The sequence below is a fragment of the Trachurus japonicus genome, chromosome 5, assembly GCF_045865225.1.
Source record: "Trachurus japonicus isolate A0001 chromosome 5, Traja_1.0".
In the NCBI taxonomy this organism is placed as follows: domain Eukaryota; kingdom Metazoa; phylum Chordata; class Actinopteri; order Carangiformes; family Carangidae; genus Trachurus; species Trachurus japonicus.
This window is the reverse complement of record NC_140911.1, coordinates 28,139,219-28,157,659: the sequence shown is the minus strand read 5'-3', so window position 1 is coordinate 28,157,659 and position 18,441 is coordinate 28,139,219. Positions and strand designations below refer to the sequence as shown.

At 45.9% G+C, this 18,441-nt stretch overlaps 1 protein-coding gene across 1 annotated transcript in view; it reads right to left on the bottom strand.

Moving 5' to 3' along the window:
• Window positions 1–18,441, bottom strand: part of uba7 (ubiquitin-like modifier activating enzyme 7) — a 60,747-nt gene that overhangs the window by 20,532 nt on the left and 21,774 nt on the right. The window contains exons 20-21 of the mRNA XM_085777174.1: window positions 14,923–15,015; window positions 12,651–12,842 (exon numbers count right to left, since the gene is read on the bottom strand). Of these exons, the coding sequence (XP_085633300.1) occupies window positions 12,651–12,842; window positions 14,923–15,015 (285 nt within the window). The remainder of the gene's footprint in view (window positions 1–12,650; window positions 12,843–14,922; window positions 15,016–18,441) is intronic.

The window sequence follows — 18,441 nt, the reverse complement described above, 5'->3', positions numbered from 1 at the left end:
TTTCAAAAGAATAAAAAAGGTAAGGCCATTCAATTCTGTCAAAGGCCTTCTCTGCATCAAGTGATGCAGCTATTGCAGGCTCATTAAGAGAATCAGCGCCCAGCAATACATGAAAAAGCCTGCGCATATTGTTAGCAGCTAGGCGGCCCGGAATAAAACCAGCTTGGTCTACATGTATTATAGAAGGGACTACACCTTCTAAACGAAGGGCAAGTGTCTTTGCCAATATCTTGTAGTCACTATTAAGAAGACTTAATGGCCTATAATTTCCTGCTAAAGTGGGGTCTTTTCCAGCTTTTGGCAATAGGGATATGACAGCTTTACACATGGAGAGAGGCATGGTCTCACGTTCAATGATTTCTTCATAAAGTAAAAGTAATATGGGGGACAACTGATTTTTGAAACATTTATAAAATTCTGCACCAAAACCATCCTCCCCTGGAGATTTCCCACAAGCCATCTTCCCAATCGCAAACTCAATCTCTGACCTTGTCAAGGAGGTGTCTAACTTAAGTTTATCCTCCCTCTCCACAGAAGGGAGCTCAAAGTGCTCAAAAAAGGCATCCATCTTTTTTTTATTGGCCCCACCCTCTGTTCCATATAATTTAGAATAATACTGTTTAAAAATTTGGGAGATTGACTTAACCTCACACTGTAGTCTACCTTGTTCATCCCTAACTGCTGGAATAAACTGCCTATTCTCTATCTGTTTTATTCTGTTTGCCAACATCCTCCCTGCCTTGTCACCTGACTCAAAATACAATCTTCGTGTTCTAAATAAAGCATAGGCTGTTTCCTCATGTAAAATCCTCTGTAGGTCTGCCCTAGCAGCAGTGAGAGATTTTCTAAGATCTAAATTTGAAGGGTCAGCCATATGCTGTTCCTCCAGTTTCCTTAGTTTAACATTTAAATGTAACTTTTTCTCAATTTTTTTACATTTCTCAGCAGTTGCATAACTGATGATCCATCCTCTGCATGTAGCCTTAAAGGCTTCCCATACAGTGGACACAGTTGATACTGAATTCAAATTTATCTCAAAAAATTCAGAGATTTTGTTTCTAATATATGAAACAAAATCTGTACTCTTAAGAAGAGAAGTATTTAATCGCCACTGCTTGGATCTATAAAGATTAGATGGTGGAACAAAAGAAACAGAAACAGCTGCATGATCACTCACAAGAATACTATGAATTTGAGAATTAATTATATTTTGAGTAAGGTTGGAGGACATGAGGATGCTGTCTATTCTAGAATAGGAGCTATGTGGGTTAGAGAAAAAGGTATATTCTTGATTATCTGAATTTACCATGTGCCAAATATCACTGATTGATAGCTGCGTCTGAAACTCATGCATTGCAGCTGAATTTCGTCTATCAGATGGAAGAGGACCATTCGACCTATCTAACAATGCATTTGGCACACAATTGAAATCTCCTGCAATGATAAGCGGTCCTTCCATATAGCAGGAAATCACTGGATAAAGGGCCGATAAAAAATTAGCCTGAAATATATTGGGTGCATAAATATTCACCAGTGTAAGTTTTTGATTCTGGAAAAGACCAGTGATTATTATATACCTACCCTCAAGGTCAGTATGGATCTTACTCAACTTAAATGCTATATTTTTGGAGATTAAAATGCTCACCCCCCGACTAGCCTGACTGCCAGGGGAGGAGAAAACTTGTCCCACCCACTGCTGTTTTAAGTTTTTCGACTGTTCTGCATTTAGGTGAGTCTCCTGTAACATAGCAATATCACAATTAAGGGACCTTAGATAAGTAAGGATCTTATGTCTTTTAATTTTATTCTGAATACCGTTAACATTCAAAGTCACCACTTTAATCGTATTTAAACTTTTATCCATCGTTGAGAAAATACATTCCAACCCCTTTAATACTCAACTTGTGCTCTAACCATGTACCGACAAAGAAAGGGGAGGGGTTAACATACAAATATACACATAAAAAGCTAACAAACATACAACAATAACAACAGAAATGGCAGCACGCCTGTCTGGCAATAAGGCCAGATACACAACATAAACGTCCCATATCCGTGAAAGTGTGGCGTAGGCACAGCTGGAGTCGCTCTGCCCTACCCAAGATAAATTAAACTAAATTCGAGCCCATTATTAAGGAAAAAATAAAAATAAAACTAATAAAAAGAGAGAAAGAAAAAGAAAAGAAACACTCATTCATTCAGAGGTGGGGGGTTCCCACAACTCAAAAATATCAATAAGCATCATCCAAGAATATTTGTCTTTTGATTGAAATATTGTTACATGCTGCAGATCATGGTCAGATGTTACCAGCATTTATTAAAAATCTGATTATAGTGGCCTTAGTACTTTTTTTTAGATAAAGATTAGATAAATATATATAGGTTGGTGTATATTATGGGATGAGTGTGGGAATGTACAAAACATTGTGTGAAATTTTATGTTTTATGGACTACAGATGGAAATTAGCGTTTGCTAAATCTGGTGCACATTGTAATATATAACTATTACTGTAAATTATCAATAAAATCTATCTATCAATCAAACAATCATAAATAAATAACAAAAATAAACTGTCAATGCTCAGTGGTGGACAAATAATGTAATGAATACACTTTTTTCTTCTAAATTATCATGTGTATGTATTTGGTACATATATGGAGGGTTGGCATAATAACACTGCCCTGGCTTGGCCTGGAATATGAGCTGCTATTGAACTGCTCAGATGCTATTTGACGGTTAACTCTGCTTTATCATATCATCGTTTTGTTACGTGTTTCAGATTGAAAATGTGGGTCACGCTCTAAATAGAGGAGAGGGAATGTATTTAAGACAAGATAATCAATCACTGCAGTGAGCAGATCTTTTCTCTAGAAGGTATCAACAGACAAGCTTAAACTTATCATGACTGAGATGAGATGTTTTCTTTGGCAGAGAGCAGAGAATCTCCCACTCAAATGGCTGAAGGTTTGGCAGCCGACCACCTCTCTGTCTTTCTCCCTCTGTGAGCGAGCGAACCCGCACGTGTGTGCGCCTCGCTTTCTAAGATTTGTCCCCGACTCTCAAAAACACTGACAGAGCCTCTGTTGGTGTCCTATCTCTGCTCTGTCTCCTCTGCTGAATAGCTCAGAGCTTAAAAGCTGATGCTGCAGCACCATAAGCCTCACTAAAAAAGCCTGGGTCTGGAAAATCTAATGTGTGCCCATCCCTCTGACTAAATGATTCAACACTGGAATATAAACCTCTCCGGCTGGGATGATGTCATAAACTGTGAGTCCAATCACTCACTGACCAATGTTGTGTTTAGGCCAGCAACCTTAAAGAGATAGTTCACCCAAAATTGAAATTTCACTCATTATCTACACCTAAACCTCATGTGGACTAAGAGCTGGGAGAAGTTTCAGAGTTTCGTCAAATTTGGACGAACCAGGGTCTGTCCTCTTCCCAGTTCGTCCAAATTTGACGAATTTGGACGAATTTGGAGCTTCGAGAAGCTTCGAGAAGCTTTCGCTACAAAACAAGCTCGAAATATAGGGCTCTACTTTCGTGAACCAGGTGCAGGCGGAGGGGATCAGGCCTGCGCCTCGCCTTCGCTTCGCCAACGGGGAGTGACCAGGAGCAGATTGCGATTTTCCTTCGAGACGCAGCGGAGCGCATCCCGCCTACTTCCCTCCCACCGGCGCAAATGGCATAGAGGGAGGAGAGAAGGCGTGGAGTGGGTTTGACACAGCCGAGTCAGATCTTCACCAATCAAATGAGCTCCTCTCCTCGCCTTTAAATCCGCCGCGCGCGCAAGGCGGACGTTTGATTTCACCGTGGAAGAGAAGATTTGAATCAGCACCTACAGATTACAGCATAGACATTCAGCACATCTATATCGACTGTCCCGTCACACTAATGACAGATCAAAGGCTGCACAGATGAAAGATGAGGATGGATTACTGCTGTGTTGACACTACACGATTATCTGCTATATTTATGTATTTACTTATTGATTTATTGAGCCCCATCGTCACGCGACCATAACAAATAAAACTGAAAACAAATAAACTATCATCTCTCACAGCAAACCACAATCAGCCTGGCCTCATAGTGAGCAGATATTCACATCTCCATCTCAGGTAAATTCTAAAGAAAAAAGAAAAAGAGAGACGCTCCGCGATGCTTCCGTTACGCACAGCTGTTTATGTTGTGATCTGTGCACACGTGTTTAAATATAGGTTACTAAATATGAGTGTCTTTATTAATGGAAAAGGGGTGTGTGTGTTTTGTTTTTTGTTTTTTTTTACTGGGCAACAGCTCTCAATCTGTCAGAGCAAGTGAGACGGGAGGAAACTGATGTTCTGGTCCGGTCCAAGCTCGCAGTGTCCGGTCGCGCGAACAGACCTCACGGGCTGATGATGCAAAAGTAGTCTGGGAGGGAGGAGGTTACTGATGTTATCCAGGTCTATCTATCTATCTAACCTATATTTAAACACATGTGCACAGATCACAACATACAACAGAACAACACAACAGCTGTGCGTAACGGAGGCATTTCAGTTTTATTTGTTATGGTCGCGTGACGATGCGGCGCTGGCCCCTAATAAATCAATAAGTAAATAAATAAATAAATAGCTGATAATCTGCAACGGCACAGTGTGTAGTGTCAACACCTGCTCTTGGGACATCCACGGCTGTCTCAGTCCCTCCCTGGTTTCATCTGTGTTAATTCAGTCAGGCTGAGTTTTCATTACGCAAGCCTTTGGTCTGCCATCAGTGTGACGGGACAATCTATATAGATATAGGTGTATGTGCTGATTCAGATACAATAAATAGGGGTTATTGTGATGATTATTATTATTATTATTATTGTTAATTGCATTTAAATGTGCCTGGAAGTGTGGAAATCTGCCTGTTGTCAGGACCACATAATGTGGTCCAGACATAAGACTTGTCTTTTTTTGTTAAAGCAGAAGTAAGTGATATATTTGTGTTAATATAAGTCTTAAATAGTTATATCTTCCGACAGCAATCACTTACATAGAGTGTTTGGACTGAAACACGGGTCTGTCAGTCCCTCTGCTCTGCTGTAAGCCGAGGAGAAAACATTTATCGTATCCTACAGTTTTTATCCAATGAGGAGAGAGAACGGCATGCAGGGCTGTGTGTGCAGCCAAGGGACGCCGTGAATGTGGCGACGTAGGGACGAGGACTGTTATGGTGCGTTCAAGGAAACTCGTATTTTTCCGACCGTGAAGTGGTACCAGTTCGATCTGGTACGAGTTCACCGGTCGGAAGTTACGAGTGGCCGTTATAGTGACTTTCACCGGTAAAACAGGTCGGAAAAACACGAGTGGGTTGCCTGGAACGCTACAAAGTCGTAAGTTGTGACTTGAAGCTGTAATTTACGATTTCAAAAGCCTGCCTGGAACGCAGCATTAGCGAAAACGACCGGACCACTTACTTCTGCTTTAAGTTTTTAGTTGAGTTTTCTGTCTGTCTCATTTCCTGTTTTATTTTGAAGTCTGTGTCCTACCCCTGTCTTCCTGTCAAGTTTCCCACTTGTGTGATTGCCTGCCCCGCCCCAATGTGTTTCACCTGTGTCTCGTTGTCTCCCTAGTGTGTGGCTCTTAAGCCGTGCTTCCCATTCCTCCTGTGCCAGATCGTCTCGTCGTGTGGTTGAGAGCTTTCCAGCATTATTCCCCCTGAGTATTCCTCGTGTGACCAGTTTTGTGTATTTTTGACCTTCGAGCTAGCCCGCCGGATTTGTACCGTTGCCTGTTTGATTGACTTCCTGGTTTTGACCCTTTTTTTGGAATAAACGACCCTGATTCTGCCTGAACCCTCTGCCTCTGTCTTGTGTTGCCTTTGAGTTCCTGACAGAACGATCTGGCCATAATGGACGCAGCAGAGGCAGAGGCCTTCCGCGCCGCTTTAAAGGCGCAGGGGGCAAAGCTCCACCAACAAGACCAAACGTTGGCGCAGCTCCGTCACGAAATGTTGGAAGCCACCTCCCGAGCAGAGGGGCACTGTTCCACCGTCTCAGCCCAGCTTGATCATCTCATCGGTCAGCTCCAGGTCCCCAAGGGTTCGTCGGAGACCAGTCCACCAGCTCCACCTGCTCCACCTGTCGCCGCCTCACCGCCATCGGACTCTCCTGAGCCCCGGCCCATCAGACTCTCCAGTCCAGAGAGATTCTCTGGGGATTCAGGTGACTGTCGGCCATTTTTAACTCAGTGTGAGTTACATTTTGAGTTTCAAGCCCAGGCTTTTCCATCTGATAGAGCAAAAATAGCCTATATAATCTCTTACCTGTCCGGGAGAGCCAAAGCCTGGGCAACATCTGAGTGGAGCAGACGCACTGCTGTGTGTGACTCTCTCTCTCAGTTCTTGGACACCTTTGGACAGATTTTTCACTCGGCTACTCCGGGCAGAGAGGCTGCTAAGGCCCTGGTCAGCCTCAAACAAGGGAAGAGGTCGGTCATGGACTATGCTATAGAGTTCAGAACGCTAGCCGCTGACAGTGGCTGGAATCAGCCAGCATTGGTGGATGCTTTCTACCAGGGGTTGTCGGAGCAATTAAAGGACCACCTCGCCCCACTAGATATGCCATCAGAACTTGATGCTCTGGTTTCTTTGGCTTCCCGCATCAACCAGCGTCTTATGGAGCGTCAACGGGGACGTTCCACACCTCCATCCTCCATGAGAGCACCCCTGGGCTTCAGATTGGCTCCTCCTTCGTCTCCACGCGCTGCATCCTCTGAGTCGGGACCCCCAGAGAACTCCCCTGAGCCCATGCAAATTGGTCACACCCGCCTCACTCCCGCAGAGAGACAGAGACGTTTCATGGAGGGCCGGTGTATCTACTGCGGCCAAATTGGACACCTCATCGCCAACTGCCCTGTAAGAGGTACCCAATCCACGCAGCCATCCAAGTTCATGGTGAGTTCCACCCAGTGCAGCACATTTCCTCCGAGACAGTCACCCTGGGTCTCGTTAGTCACACCTCTAACCACTATGCAACTCAGGGTTCTAGTAGATTCTGGGGCAGACACGAGCCTCATGGATATTGAGTTGGCACATAAATTGGGACTGAGAGCTAAACCGTTACCCGAACCTCTATCTGCCACTGCTTTGGATGGCAAGCTGTTATTACGCATCAATCCACCCCCGTAACTCTCAAGTTTCCAGACGGCCACTCAGAAGATCTACACTTTCACCTATACCACTCCACGACACATCCACTGATTTTGGGCTATCCCTGGCTAACAAAACACAATCCCCATATAGACTGGGCCATGGGATCTATCCAGGGGTGGGGGAAAGATTGTTTTAAGAACTGTTTTCCTGTCTCATCTGACCTCACAGTTCCAAGAACTCCAACACCCTCAGAACAAGGTTCTGATCCTGATCTGGTAGGGGTCCCCAAGTGTTACCATGATTTAAAGGATGTGTTCAATAAGTGTCGGGCCACCTCTCTTCCTCCACACAGGGATTATGACTGTGCCATCGACCTGATGCCGGGGGCCCCCATCCCGAAAGGCCGCCTATACTCCCTGTCCGCCTCTGAACGCCTGACAATGGAGGAATACATCAAATCCTCATTACAAGCAGGCATTATTCGTCCCTCCTCATCTCCTGCTGGAGCTGGATTCTTCTTCGTGGAAAAAAAAGACAAATCCCTCAGACCCTGCATCGACTACACTCGCCTGAACAATATCACCGTCAAAAACAGGTACCCTTTGCCACTTATATCATCAGCCTTTGACCTGTTGCAGGGAGCTAAGATCTTCACAAAGCTTGATCTCAGAAATGCTTACCACTTGGTCAGAATCAGAGCAGGTGACGAGTGGAAGACAGCATTTAACACCCCGATAGGACATTATGAGTACCTGGTCATGCCATTTGGGTTAACGAATGCTCCTGCTGTCTTCCAAGCCCTGGTTAATGACGTTCTCAGGGACCTGTTAAATAGAAAGGTTTTTGTTTATATCGATGATATACTCATTTTCTCCTCGAGCCTTGAGGACCACGTAAAGACAGTCAGAGAGGTCCTGACCCGGCTGTTGAACAACCAATTATTTGTGAAAGCTGAAAAATGTGAATTCCACCAGTCTCAGACAAGTTTCCTGGGTTACATTATTTCCGAGGGAAGGATGGAAATGGACCCTGCCAAGGTCCAATCTGTGCTCAACTGGCCCGCTCCCACCTCCCGCAAGGAGTTACAGCGATTCCTCGGATTCGCTAACTTCTATCGGAAGTTTATTGAGGGGTTTAGCTCAGTGGCTGCCCCCCTCCATGCACTCACCTCTGCCAAGACTCTTTTTCAGTGGTCTCCCCTCGCAGATGCTGCCTTCCAACGCCTAAAGAACTGCTTTGCCTCAGCTCCCGTCCTGTCCCTGCCCAGTCCTGATGAGCAATTCATTGTGGAGGTTGACGCTTCGGACACTGGAATTGGGGCCGTCCTATCCCAGAGGTCCGGTAAGGATAAAAAGATTCATCCCTGTGCCTTTTTGTCCAGAAAGTTATCCCCTGCAGAAAGGAATTACTCCGTTGGGGACCGGGAGCTGTTGGCCGTGAAGGTGGCGTTGGAGGAATGGAGACACTGGCTGGAGGGGGCGGCTCACCCCGTGATGATTTGGACTGACCACAAGAACCTTGAGTACATTAAGGGCGCCAAGAGACTCAACTCCCGTCAAGCTAGGTGGGCCCCCTTCTTCTCTCGTTTTGACTACATCCTGTCCTATAGACCTGGATCAAAGAATAAGAAGCCTGATACTCTTTCAAGACTGCATTCACCAGAGGAAAGTGAGGATAAAGACTTCCCTGTTGTGCCTCCGGAGCGAATCCTAGGAGGGTTCACCTGGAGCATCGAGGCTAAGGTAGCAGAAGCTACCAGATCACAGGCAAGATTAGCGGGAAACCCACCTAACCGTTTATTTGTTCCCCCAGAACTCCGAAGTGAAGTCCTCCAATGGGGGCATTCGTCAAATGTCTCTTGTCACCCAGGAATCCGTCGGACCCTCTTCCGAGTCTCAGAGAGATTTTGGTGGCCAGAGGTGAGGACAGACGTGACCAGCTTCGTCTCAGCCTGCCCTGTCTGTGCCCAGCAGAAGTCCTCCCACACCCCTCCTGCCGGCCTCCTTCAGCCCCTTCCTGTGCCACAGCGCCCCTGGTCAGACATATCCGTGGACTTCCCAACTGGGCTCCCCACTTCACAAGGTAACACCACCATTCTCACAGTCGTAGACCGTTTTTCTAAGATGGTTAAGTTCCTAGCCCTTCCCAAGTTACCCTCCGCTAAGGAGACGGCTGAACTTCTCCTGTCCACTGTGTTCAAAGACTTTGGGTTTCCAAAAAGCATTCTGTCTGACCGGGGGCCGCAATTTGTGGCCCAGTTCTGGCGAGCCTTCTGCCAACTCATAGGTGCCCTACCCAACCTCACATCTGGCTACCATCCTCAAAGTAATGGACAGACCGAGAGGCTGAATCAGGACCTTGAAACAGGACTCAGATGCTTAACATCACAAAATCCCTCTGCTTGGTCGAAATCCCTCATGTGGATCGAATATGCCCATAATACCCTGCCTTCAGCATCCACCAGTCTAACCCCCTTTCAGGTGGTGTTTGGTTTTCAGCCTCCTCTCTTCCAGGCTCTCGAGAAGGACGTTGCTGTTCCTTCTGCAGCTGCCATGGTCCGGAGATGCAGGGGAATGTGGGTCCGGGCCAGGAGGGCTCTCCTCAAGTCCTCACAGTCATACAAGATGTCTGCTGACCGCCGCCGCCGACCAGCCCCGGAATACGCCCCGGGACAGCGAGTTTGGCTCTCCTCCCGAGATCTCCCACTCAAAGGTTTTTCCCGTAAATTGGCCCCCAGGTTCATTGGTCCATTCCCCATCTCAAAAGTTATTAATAGTTCCGCTGTGAGACTCAGACTTCCCAGGTCGTCCCGGATCCATCCTACCTTCCACGTCAGCCGCATCAAGCCAGTCAAGGAAAGTCCACTTGTCCCTGCCTCCAGACCCCCTCCGCCCCCCCGGATCGTTGAGGGGGGCCCCGTCTACTCGGTGAGGAAGTTGCTGGCGGTGAGGCGGTGGGGGCGTGGTCTGCAGTATTTGGTGGATTGGGAAGGATACGGCCCGGAGGAGCGGTCCTGGGTCCCCTCCCGCCACATAGTGGACCCGCGGCTCATCCGTGACTTCCACAGGGGTCACTCTGGTGGTCCTGGGCCGCCAGGCGTCGGCCCTAGGGGAGGGGGTACTGTCAGGACCACATAATGTGGTCCAGACATAAGACTGTCTTTTTTTGTTAAGTTTTTAGTTGAGTTTTCTGTCTGTCTCATTTCCTGTTTTATTTTGAAGTCTGTGTCCTACCCCTGTCTTCCTGTCAAGTTTCCCACTTGTGTGATTGCCTGCCCCGCCCCAATGTGTTTCACCTGTGTCTCGTTGTCTCCCTAGTGTGTGGCTCTTAAGCCGTGCTTCCCATTCCTCCTGTGCCAGATCGTCTCGTCGTGTGGTTGAGAGCTTTCCAGCATTATTCCCCCTGAGTATTCCTCGTGTGACCAGTTTTGTGTATTTTTGACCTTCGAGCTAGCCCGCCGGATTTGTACCGTTGCCTGTTTGATTGACTTCCTGGTTTTGACCCTTTTTTTGGAATAAACGACCCTGATTCTGCCTGAACCCTCTGCCTCTGTCTTGTGTTGCCTTTGAGTTCCTGACACCTGTGAGGTCTTGGTGACGTGTCTGCACTGCGCGCTGGGCAGTCAAATTGCCACTGCGCTGACTGCGCTTCGCCTTGCGCTGACATTAGACCAGGTTGGAGCTGGCGAGCTTTCGGCGCACTCTCCGCGCGGTCTATCTGTAACAAATTGTCACTGCGCCACGGCGAATCTGTCGACACCTCCCCCTGCTGCGCGACCACTCCCATCTCAGCGCACAGCAGTCTGCCAATTTACCGAATCCGCTGCGCACCTTGTTGCACTGGACGATAATACCACTTCGCCAGCTGCGTCAGGGCTCGCTTCGCTGCGCCACCCTGAGTTGCGCCAAGAAATTAGGGCCCATAGACTTATTTAATTTTTTTTCAGGACAATTTCGCATCTCGGGGCTTCAATACAAGACGGACATTACATACGAGCAGCATGGAGGTATTTGGATGTTCTTTGGTGTGTCTTTTTGTTACGAAGACAGTTGGTATCGATTTGCAGCCATTATATGGACATGCACTGCTACGCCGAGACCCCCTGTAACTCAGAGAAGCCACGGAGGACTCTGAAACTTCTCCCAGCCCTTAGTCGACATGAGGGTGAGTAGATAATGCATGCAATTTCAATTTTGGGTGAACTATCCCTTTAAGAAGACTTTTTTTTTTTTTTTAAATGATAAAAGTACATGCAAAACATGCCCAAGTCTGCCAACAACAACTGTGGGAACACCGGGGTCTTTGTACATAAGAGAAAGGGCATGTGTGGAACTTCAGGACTGCACTGAAAGTCACAGCTGCCTCTGTCTCTGTCATCGCAGCAGCCTTTTATGCAGCTGCAGCATTTTTGCCTGTAACTAAAGCTGAAACCAGACCCACACTGTCTCAGAGCCCCCACCCCCACCCCCCCCACCCCGTCACTGCACCCTCACGTCCCGCAGGACAGGTTTACCCCACACGCCGCCCCCCGCTGACCCCTGTCTGTCAGAGGTTCAACGCCCTGAGTGAGAGAGCCGGGCAGGGCAGCTCCAGTGTCTGATTCCCCACGGAGGTGAGACATCTCCAGGTCTGTAGGAGGCCTGCAGAACAGTTTGACTGGACATCCGCTCAGATTTGATCTGTGACCCCAGGAGTTGTGTCTGTGTTTTAAAGCTATAGCGCACCAGACATTGCCTCCATCAGCTCTTGTTCACATTTCTATGTTTTCCACATTCTGTGTTATAAACTGTTTTCTTGTCTGTGTACAACATCTAATGCACGTCTGTCCGTCCTGGGTGAGGGATTCCTCCTCTGTTGCTCACCATGAGGTTTCTCCAATTTTTCCCTGTTAAAAGGGTTTTACATGGAGTTTTTCCTCAGTGGATATGAGGGTCTAAGGGCAGAGGATGTTGTTATGATGCCATGTAAAGCCCTTTGAGACAAACTGTTTGTAAAAATTGGCTATACAAATAAACTTGCCTTGCAAAATGAACCTTGTATGACCTTATAAAGTCATGAATATCAAACATTATAGTCCATCTGATCCTCTGTCTTCAGAGAATGGGCTCCTTTTTTCCTTTTGAACAACAGTCACTTCATTTGTGCAAACACAGAATCAGACATGGATCTGTTTGTGCCGCACTACCTACACTGAAATACCCAGAGGATCATAGTGAGCTGGCTGAAGACGGGGCTTATATGCAAGAGACTGGCAGTCAGCAGCGGTCTCTTACACTGAGAGCACTGATTCATGACTTAATGCTCTGCAGCAAGTGAGGAAAGACATAAATCTACAAAGGACTCACCAGATTTATCCCCAAAGCAGACGGGCTTAAATTATAAATGCATATACAGTAGGAGTCTGTCAGGCTGTATAAAGTGCCTTATACTCCGGTCCTGTAGGTGACTGACTGCTCCATAGATCCCTAAACCCCCTCAATCGCTATAGAATAACAAAAAGCGGCTGTGGGAGTACAGAGCCGTTACTCACCTCGAAGCCCGGGGGCCGAGACGGCTGGGACAGGACAAAGTACTGGACGGCCAGGTTGATGTAAGCTGTGCGGTAAGAGCTGATGTCCTGGTGACCCAGCACCAGTTTATACAGCTCCACACACATCAGGCCGGCCACTGCAGCTGTTGTGGTAGCTATGGCAGGGATGATCCTCCCAGCAATGCGCTTACTCTGAGAAGGAGATAAAGAGAAGTTTACTTTAAAAATGTAGAGAAGGAAATGAAGAGCTGAACAAGGATATTATTCATTCATTATATTATCATTTATTTAGACCATTCAATAAAAATCATACTGTGATGACCAGTGAGGAGTAACTAGATCATTTACTCAAGTACTTTTCAGGTACCTGCACTTTACTCCACTGCTTTAATTCTATGGTGTGCAACATCTTATTGCTATTTTATAGGCAGATATTGTGATTCAGCGTCAGTTGAACATTTTGCGTTTCATTTTCAGTTGAAATGACATGCATGCATGATTTGCTGGTCTAAGCATCTCTGCAGCAAAGCAACACTTGCAAATAATGCTCATTTTACCTTTATCAAAAAATTAGGGCTGGGACTCGATTAAAATAATTAATCAAATTAATTAGAGGCTTTGTAATTAATTAATCGCAATTAATCGCATTTTAATCGCATATAAATATTTGACCTGAGAACAGTGAGAAGCATTTTTTTTTTCACATGGATTTTAGTATACCATTGAATGACTGAATACATAAGCTTAAGCATTCAAGGTGGTACTTAACCAAGACCAATAGACTAGGGATGCAAATTATCGATGAATTCATTAATCGATATTTGATACATACAGATTAAATGGTCTTTCCTTCCAATACACTATGATGATTACTGTAGTATTTAACTAGGCTATCACAGTAGCATAAACTGATTTGTTGAACTCAGCCTGATGTAAACATTAATAAAACTCAGTAACCAATCACACAGGCAGCTCCATGTTGTCCCTGTGTGATGTTCAGGTACAGGTCAGGACAGTCTGAAGACAGAGCTCTGAGGGTGAAGTCCTATCATAATGAGATGAGATGCACCTGTGACAGTGACAGGTCATAGATATAGCGCTGCAGCTGAGCACATTTAGCGTGCGCCCGTGTCTGTGTATCTATGTGCAGGCAGAGATCAGAGATGGTGTTTTGAATAACCATGCTAGCGTTTCACCAGCTCTCATCTCAGCCAGTCAGCCTCTCAAACTGCCGCCTCTCTCGCGTGCGGGCGCACCGCACGTAGACACACGTGAGAAAAAAAATAAATAAAAATAATAATAAGTGCGATTAAAATGCGTTAATTTTTTTAACGCGTTATTTTTTGTGTAATTAATTAATCGTAATTGATGCGTTAAAGTCCCGGCCCTACAAAAAATTGCAGCTCCAGCTATTTGGATATTGCACTTGGCTATGTTAGGATTTTGATTATATTGTGCAGCTTTGCTCTAAAGTTGTGGCTAGTTCAAGTTTTTTTTAACAGAGCACACACAAGCTTTTAAAGTACAAGGAAACTACTCAACAGTGTATGATGTAGTAAACAACTTAAGACTGACAGTAATCATAGTGCTGCATAGTGTGTTCTTTTACCTTTTGATAAGTGAGGTACGTTTGGCTGCTTTTGTGCCTGTACTTCAGTAAAGATCTGAATGCAGGGTATTTTTTAAAGTAATGTTCTTGAAGTTTGTGAATTATCTGCATTTGATGCTGCAAAAATGCAGATTTCTAATAAACAGTGACCAGGGTTAAACAGAGGTAATGTTATTGAACACGTGGTCTCTGTGCGGTTACACAGAGGTAACCCTCTTTTGTCTCCTCTCCCTCAGCTCAGGTACCCATCCCCCCACCCTCCATCCTTCTTGGCCTTGTGTGTGTCTGCAGCTGCAGCAGCAGCAGCAGCAGCAGCAGCAGCAGCAGCAGCAGCAGCAGCAGCAGCAGCAGCAGCAGTGGCTGCTACAAGGCCTGGCTCAGGTGTCACCTCCCAGGCGACAGGTTAAGTGCTGTGATTAGTTCTGCTCCCGGAACAATAGGTGAGTGGGCTGCTGCTGTGGCTTTAGGGCAGGTGTGCGCAGCGCCAACTAAAAATAATGGCCCCAAGAAAGGGGAGGGGGGTGGGGGGCGGTGGCCTGTGGTATTTTTTTCTGATCTATACCACCTCTTACCTCAGCTTTCATCGCTTTGATTTTCCTGTAAATTTAGTTTAAACCTTCAGAGATTGATTACATAGATGATGCATTTAGTGAAAATGTTGACCTGGAGGTGATCGGCTGGAGGAATGTCGTAGTTCTCTGCCCTCAGGTTGGAAGCAGCCACAATGTAGTCCATGTGGAAGTTACTGTCGTCATCCTGTGCCAGGGGAGATGTCAAGAGAAAAAAAACACTAAATAAACAGAAATATATATATATATATATATATATATATATATATATATATATATATATATATATATTTCTCTCTCTATATATATATATATATGTGTGTGTGTGTGTGTGTGTGTGTGTGTGTGTGTGTGTGTGTGTGTGTGTGTGTGTGTGTGTGTGTGTGTATTATATTAATATATTCTTCTTATCTCTGATTATTATTAATAATTGTTTTACTTTTTTTCTTCTCCTATGTTATTATGAATGTTTTCCTTTTTGTTGTTGTTGTTGTATTTCACTATAAAATACACAAATTTGGGGGTGGTGTTTAGCTCAGTTGGTAGAGCAGCCGCCCCATGTGTTGAGGCTGCAATCCTCATTGCAGGTGGCCCCGGTCCGAATCCCGCATCGAGCGGCCCGCATGTCATCCCCCCTCCCTGCCTCCCCATTTCCTGTCTCTCTCTCTCTCGACTGTGCTATCCAATTAAAGGCGAAAAAGCCCCCCAAAAATATACTTTAAAATACACACATTTTGTGGGATTGCTCTAATTCCTAAAAAGAGATATGTGTGATGGAATGTGAAGCAATAATTTGTGCAGTCCTGCAATAAAGTATAAAATAAGGGGAGATGTCAAGTACCACAGATGCATATAACAACAACAACAAGAACAAGAACAATCCATAAAGTTCTCTGTAGACAAGAGGCAAATACACATATAATAATAATAGGTTTGAAACTCTACAGTCAGAGTTACCATAACTGAACAAACTGCTACGAGGCTTGTGCATGCCAAGTGGAGCTTTGAAGGCTTTGTTGTTGTTGTCCCTTTCATCCCCCCCAATGCGTGACCCTGTCATCCCATCGAATGCAGTGGAAATCAGATTTCTGTTTGATCGACGTGGACAGTGAGGTCATACTGCTGCTACCGCGGCCGCTACAAAGGCAAGCCGGGCCACTGTCACTCAGGGACGGCTTCAGGGGCTGTGAGGAAGCTCCGAGCGGGCAACCTGATGCCTCTGAAACCCTCCTACACACATTCCATCCATCCACAGCATGACCTGGGCACGTAGGGATAAAAATGAGGAGGAGGAGGAGGACTGCAGTAGTATGGGGGGGGATCTCATTCTTATTCAAGATGACATTCGATATAGTCCCGACTGACCTCATACACCTTCATTACAGCTTCACCTGAGTCACTGAATGCCTCACCAGAGTCTGATCCTTTCTTTCCACAGCCTCTCAAAGTCAAAGTGCTCACTCCTGCACTCACAGCTACTGTGTCCTTTCTATAGGATACATGTTTGTTGCACGTGGAGAATCTCAGTTTTGTAGTAAAGGCTTTCTCCTGTGAACTATTGTTCACCATAGCCGTGTTTCCACTGCAGGAACTTCGGGGTAATTTTACGGGGCCAGCCCCGTTGGTGCGTGTTTCCACTGCAGGAACCTCCCCCACAGGGCCATTTACAGGAACTTTTACAGGGGCCAACGGAGTACCTACTCCAGGGTAGGTACTCCGTTCGGCCCTGAAAAGCTCCTGGGTGGGGCTCGAGGTTAACCCGGCGCTGATTGGCTAAAGCTAGAGCAGGCTCTGACGCCACCAGAAAGCACCAAAACAACCGGCATTTTTAAAAGGGGGAGCAGAAGGGGAGCATTAGCCTAGCAGACACCGCTGTAAACAACAAGAAAACAGCAGGAAGATGTACACAAATGGAGCGACGGTGAGGTGCAGACATGATTGCAGTCTACGGCACCGAGGAGATTCAGAGGGGGTTTGAGTCATCGCGGCGAAATGAAAATATCAGCGCACCTCAACACAATGGGGATCCATCACGCCACAAAACAATGCCGTGAAAAGTTAAAAAAAAAAAAAAAAACTCAAGCAGGATTACAATCAACCGCCATGTGCACAAACACACACACCAGAAACGCGGCTACCGCCTCAGCTCCTTCCATCCTTCTTCGTTGTTGTTATGATTTTTGTGCATGTGCTTGTGACCTGCCTGGGTGACATCACGGTCGAAACTGTCGCACAGCGATTAAGCGGCGATCGAAACTCATGACGTCGCTGCGGGGTCCGACTCTGCAGTGGAAACACGGCCACTGAGAGGGCCGAGTGAGAGGACGGTTCCTGTAGAAGTTCCTACCCCCTCCCTTTACCAGGAACTCCTGCAGTGGAAACACGGCTCATGATTTGAGCAGCTACCTTCTAGCCACTGCCTCTTGTAACCACTTCCATAAAGAGGCCTTGAGGAGGCTTCATTGCTCCCATACTCCTTGTAAATGGAAAAAAAAAATCTTGAGGGTGGTGAGAAGTGAGAGGTGAGAAATTCAATCACTTAAAAATTCCCAAGGTTTCTCTAGGAACTCACCAGAGGATCAATAGGTCAAGAGGAACAATTTCCCCCTTGGACAAAATTCTGTATAATTTAAAACCTGCGTTTGGATGGTCTTATACCATGTTGACTTATGATGAAAAATGAGAGAAACAAACAATTTGGTGTCAATGTTATTGCACAGACTGACACCATTGACCTTATGTTTAAAAAATGTCCTGAACAGAAGAAATTTGACATAATTGGACCTAAAGTGTAACAACTGTACTGTAACCTGTGATGTTGTGGTTCATGGTCATGGACTTTCATACATCGTATAAGTCTTGAGAATTTACCAGGGGACCATAATTTAGAATTAGTTGAAGAAATGTGTGTCGACTTTCAGTGCCAGATACCTCAGCTTTACCGTGTGGACCCGGCAGACACAGACACAGGCACAGACACGTGAATTGCCAACCAAGCGCTAAACCTGATTTAAAGTCCAGGCAGAAGGTGATGACTTGTTGAGAGGTGGTGTGAAAGAGTGTGAGGACAGACTGCGACGGCGGCTAAACGCACAATGGACGTGTTACAGAGAGGAAACCTGCCTCCAGGGTTCAGAGTGTGCCACTTCAAAGGCTTGCGTTGACACAGGGTAAAGGGATAGTTCAACATTTTGGCAAATTGGCCCATTGCCATAATCACTATAGTCACAGCAGTAGGTTTGTTACCTTTATTTGTCGGTGAAAGCTGTTTTGAGAACAGCGGAGCAGAGCCGCGAGCTGCTCAGAGCTACACTACGGAGGCTAATGGGATTTCTTGGTTTCCCTCATCAAACTCATCAAATACACAATTCACCAACTCCAAAACGCTCTAGTGGACAAGTTGTGACCTGCACATTCACCATGCTATGAGATAATAACAGAACATTATGAGACAGAGTTGTTTTAGAGGGAAATTCATGCAAAACCACTGATGTGTGTTGCCTTCAGGGACAGTTTTTCAGCAAACAGTCTCTGTACGTCGAAAACAACTCCGTCTCGTAGCGTTCCGTTATTATGTTTGTATGTTGATAAGTTTGATGAGGGAAACCAAGAA